Source organism: Oryx dammah, unplaced genomic scaffold, assembly GCF_014754425.2.
Source record: "Oryx dammah isolate SB20612 unplaced genomic scaffold, SCBI_Odam_1.1 HiC_scaffold_3, whole genome shotgun sequence".
Lineage (NCBI taxonomy): Eukaryota > Metazoa > Chordata > Mammalia > Artiodactyla > Bovidae > Oryx > Oryx dammah.
In genome coordinates, this window is record NW_024070187.1 from 23670698 (window position 1) to 23675720 (window position 5023).

General features: G+C 38.7%; 1 protein-coding gene across 2 annotated transcripts; it reads left to right on the forward strand.

Annotated features, from left to right (window-relative positions):
- Positions 1–1744: 1744 nt before the first annotated feature.
- Positions 1745–4279, forward strand: LOC120861887 (pre-mRNA-splicing regulator WTAP-like). 2 transcript variants are annotated; one of them, XM_040237786.1, is made up of 2 exons: positions 1745–2319; positions 2880–4279. In XM_040237786.1, exons 1-2 carry the CDS (start codon positions 1868–1870, stop codon positions 3616–3618), a joined length of 1191 nt encoding a protein of 396 aa, XP_040093720.1. In that variant the 5' UTR covers positions 1745–1867; the 3' UTR covers positions 3619–4279. The 2 variants fall into 2 exon arrangements, with proteins under 2 accessions (XP_040093720.1, XP_040093721.1); XM_040237787.1 differs by lacking the exon at positions 2880–4279 and adding an exon at positions 2537–2873.
- Positions 4280–5023: the final 744 nt, after the last annotated feature.

Sequence of the window (5023 nt, forward strand, 5' to 3'; positions counted from 1 at the left end):
TGAAACAACTTTAATACTTAGGAGAAGAGCTGAAAGTAACATTAGGTTTTTATATGCATTGAGAAGAATATTGCTTTCATAGTATTATAGGTATGAATCATAACTGATATCTCAGATGCTTGGGAGGATATTTTTAAGAAAATAAAGGAAAAGCCAGTAGATATGATTTATTTAGACTTCCAGGGGATTTTTCTAAAGCACCACATTAAGGGATTAAATAATTTTGACAAGTACAATGTAAGAAACAGATCACTACTATGGATTTTTAAAAGTGGTTGTGAGAGAATACTTGTAAACTTGGAAAGAGTAGTCAATATTTTGTCCAGAAAGTTTTAGGCCATTTGAAAACCAACCTTGATGACAGTGTTAATAACTTGTAAGGAAAAGTGAACAATAAGCTATTAAAACTGTGTGTCCTGACGCCCTAGTCCAGTCACTGACAGTGGCATCTGATTTTGGTTAAATAGGAAATAACAAAAATTTTAGATTATATTTTTAAAAAAAGAGTAACAAAGATAGAAACAAACTGTATACTAAGCACCAGAATAACTTCTTGTAAACTTTCTTTTTGCCTAAATTATAGAAAGTTTTTCTCTATTGATTGCAACTGAAGACTAATAGGATAAAAATCAGTTTGTCTCTCCCTTTAAAAGTTAAACACTTTTCTCCTTATTATGTAAGTGACAGGTCTCAGTATAGAATATTTGAAAATGCATGAAATTTCACCAATTGGATATAGCCATTATTTTCCCTTATGTTTTATGTATAACTGTGTCTATGTATGTTACAAAAGATTGCTTTTGTAGGTTAGTTATCATTTTCCATTTTCTATTCTTGCAACTTGGTTTAACTCATGAGAATTTCCAATAAGCTATTCTTAAAATTTCTCTTACATTTTATTCTTTGAATATATTAAACTTACTAAAATATATCCAAAATACTGCTGGGAATACCAATATTTATTCATAACTTTTTGCATGAATGTAATTTATCTACTTTATGGGTTGAATTACATCCTTCCCAAATTCATATGTTAAAGCCTAAACAGTACCTCAGAATGTCACTGTATTTAGAGATAGGTCCTTTAAAAAGCTAACTAAATTAAAATGAGGCCATGAGGGTGAGTGGGTTCCAATATGACTACTATCCTTATTAGAAGAGGAAATTTGAACCCCCCAAATACCAGGCATGCTTGTGCACAGAGGAAAAACAGTGTGAGAACATTTGCTAGCAAGAAGGTGGCCATGTGCAAGCCCAGGAGAAAGGCCTCAGGAGGAACCAAACCATTGAACTTGGACCTCTTAGCCCCCGGAATATAAGAAAATAAATTTCTGTTGTTTAAACCACCCAGACTGTGGTATTTTGTAATGGCAGCCATAGAAAACTAATACATTTGTGTGCAAAAGAAGTCTAGTAAACAGACTCATCACACCTAGAAATGGTAATTGAAAGCATGCAAGGTATTCAGAGTGTGGTTCAGGACAACCCTTCCCAATCTGCTTTAGCGTCCAAATCCCTTACATTTTAGAATGGCTATCCTATCCTCAAACCATGTGAGAATTCTGATGCCTCTTCCTCCTTAAATCTAATAACTTATGATTTATGTAATGTGTTGCTTAAGCTATTTTTGCTGTGGCTCTTATATCTGAACTTACTTTTAAATGAAACAACCGTCCTCCCTCAGCGCCATTTTGTGGCAGCGAGACCCGCAAATAAAGGGGAGCGCCGCGGTTGCGGCGCGGAGGAGGAGCGCGGGGGCCGGCGGCGGCGGCGCGGTCGGGCGGCCTGGGCGGCGAGAGGACAGCGCGGGGTCGGCCTATGTGACTGGGCGGGCGCCGGCGCGGCCTCCGTCTGGAGAGGATTCAAGATGACCAACGAAGAACCTCTTCCCAAAAAGGTTCGACTGAGTGAAACAGACTTCAAAGTTATGGCACGAGATGAATTAATTCTAAGGTGGAAACAGTATGAAGCATATGTGCAAGCTTTGGAGGGCAAGTACACAGATCTCAACTCTAATGATGTAACTGGCTTAAGGGAATCTGAAGAAAAACTAAAGCAGCAGCAGCAAGAATCTGCACGCAGGGAAAACATTCTTGTAATGCAACTAGCAACCAAGGAGCAAGAAATGCAAGAGTGTACTACTCAGATCCAGTACCTCAAGCAAGTCCAGCAGCCTAGCGTTGCACAACTGAGATCAACAATGGTGGACCCAGCGATCAACTTGTTATTCCTAAAAATGAAAAGTGAACTGGAACAGACTAAAGACAAACTGGAACAAGCCCAAAATGAACTGAGTGCCTGGAAGTTTACGCCTGATAGGTAAACAAATCATACTCCCCAGTCAAGACTTCCCTGACAGTCCCACTGCGAGAAAGCTGTGGTGGGACAGCCACGTACTCGTTTCCACACCAAGACTCAGACTTTTTGAGCCAAAAAGCCACATTCTTATACTATCCAGCTTGTAAAGGTTAATGTAAAACTTACCAGATGAACCTTGTGTTTCAGCTTTTTTCTCTTCCCCTTCCCCTTGCTTCAGAGGCCTGATGGCGTCGGACTATTCCGAAGAAGTGGCCACCTCCGAAAAATTCCCCTTCTAGAACATGTAGACACTTGAGAAATGTTTCTGTTTGAAGAAAATAGAGGGAGAAACAGAAGTCTTAAGTCTGTGGCACACTGTGTCTTCAGACAGTTTGGAGGAATGAAAACCTAGAGATTTAAAACCATGAATTGAACATGTAAAATTCCAGTAAATGTAAAGATGGAATATGCATCGCTCTTAACCTTGAGCATAGTGACTTAGAGACACTGTATATCAGTTTTGCCAATAAGACCGTGGACTTCGTGATTGTTGTTGAACTTCTGGGTCACACTCAAATGAGCCAAACAGGCAAAAAGTTAATGGCGAAGTGTCGAATGCTTATCCAGGAGAATCAAGAGCTTGGAAGGCAGCTGTCCCAGGGACGTATTGCACAACTTGAAGCAGAGTTGGCTTTACAGAAGAAATATAGTGAGGAGCTTAAAAGCAGTCAGGATGAATTGAATGACTTCATCATTCAACTTGACGAAGAAGTAGAGGGTATGCAGAGTACCATTCTAGTTCTTCAGCAACAACTGAAGGAGACATGCCAGCAGTTGGCTCAGTACCAACAGCAGCAGTCTCAAGCCCCAGGCCCGAGTACCAGCAGGACTACATCTTCTGAGCCTGTAGGACAGGCAGAGGCCACAGGTAAAGACTGCAGTCGTCTGGCCAACGGACCAAGTAATGGCAGTTCCTCCCGGCAGAGGACGTCTGGGTCTGGATTTCACAGGGAGGGGGACACAGCCGAAGATGACTTTCCTCCTTCTCCAGGGAATGGGAATAAGGCCTCCAGCAGCTCAGAGGAGAGAACTGGCAGAGGAGGTAGTAGTTACGTAAACCAACTCAGTGCGGGGTATGAAAGCGTAGACTCTCCCACGGGCAGTGAAAACTCTCTCACACACCACTCAAATGACACAGACTCCAGTCATGACCCGCAAGAGGAGAAAAGCGTGAGTGGGAAAGGCAACCGAACTGCGGCTTCCCACCACGTGCAGAATGGCCTGGACTCAAGTGTAAGTGTACAGGGCTCTGTTTTGTAAAACAAAAAAATTTCCAGCAAATTTTTATACAGTGTCATTTAATTTGGAAGAGGATACTGTCCAGTTAACGCATACTTTTGTCACAATTTGCCTTTTTTGTGGGTGGTTTTTTTTTTCTTTTTTTTTTTTTTTTTTCCTTTTTTCTTGGCTTCAATACCTCTGCCACTTTGGAAATTGTAACAGTTAATTACTTTGAATGTTGCTAAAAGGACATTTTGTGTAGGGTCAGGTTATTTTTATATGAGTTAATGTGAAGTTGTAAATGGAACTCTTTCCTTAAAGTATAACACAGTGATGTCTGTGTGAATCTTTGTCTACCCTAGAACCTGTGCTGTGTGAGGGCATTCTTACTCATGCTGTTACTATGCTTATACACCATTCAGACTTGTCAGAGTAGATGTGGGTTTATGACTGCCAAGTTTGCCCAGTACAGTAGTTTTATCACTAAAAGCTGGACTTGTTGAAGGAGTCCTGTAGTAGTTTCAGTGTTAGATCCAGTTTTTCCCACCACACATCTGTGCATTTTCTCTTTAGGTGATTGAATGTTTAAGGAGCTTGTGTGCGTAATTACTCAGTTTCTATGAATTGTTGTATCCTGTTAATGCATATTGCTCTGTGACTCCAATATATCTTACCTGTACTGACCAAACTTAAATAAAGATTTTTATTGTAAAAAAATAAATAAATAAATAAATAAATGAAACAACCATTTAGTATTTTTTTAATCAGTAACCCTCAACTAAAACAACATCACAGCTTTTTAAAAAATTCTCCAAGACAGCTCTTTCCTGTGCCCTTTTAAATTAAAAGAAAATTCCTAAAGCACAGTTGGAATAATTATTGTACTCAGAAATCTTTATGGTTTGTTAGTTATTCTTTTCCACTAAAATAGCAATAAAATGCTTTTCAGACAATATCAGGAAACATATATATATTTTAAAATGCACCATTATTCTTACATGCAGAGTTAAATACTAGTAATGTTTGTGTTTTTTTTTCAAAATTTTATTTTCTGCTTACATGATGGTGATCATGGTACAGAGCTGTTTGCAATGCTTGCATATTAAAATTGTTTATAGAAGCAATGCAACCTGTTAGGAAAGTTAGAAAAATATTGAAAGTCCACAAAGAAGGAAAGAAGAATATCCACCAAGAATTCTACTCTGCAAAGAAAAATGATAAATACCAGTAAGATATTGATGCATCCCTAGCAATCTTTACTCTTTTTTTTCTTTATAGTTGAGATCATCATACAGATTTAACTAGCATTAAATAGACATAGTCACTGTTCCTAGATAAGAACAAAGCAAGTAGCGGTTTATCGACAAATATTATCTACCACTGGATATATTTTAGCCACACCTTAAATAGCAAAACACATGGATGAAAGATACTTGGAAGTGTA

Coding starts and splice junctions, on each gene's coding strand:
- LOC120861887 (XM_040237786.1), top strand. CDS start 1,868: ATGACCAACGAAGAACCTCTTCCCAAAAAGGTTCGACTGAGTGAAACA. Junction 2,320..2,879: donor TGGAAGTTTACGCCTGATAG/GTAAACAAATCA, acceptor CACTCAAATGAG/CCAAACAGGCAAAAAGTTAA.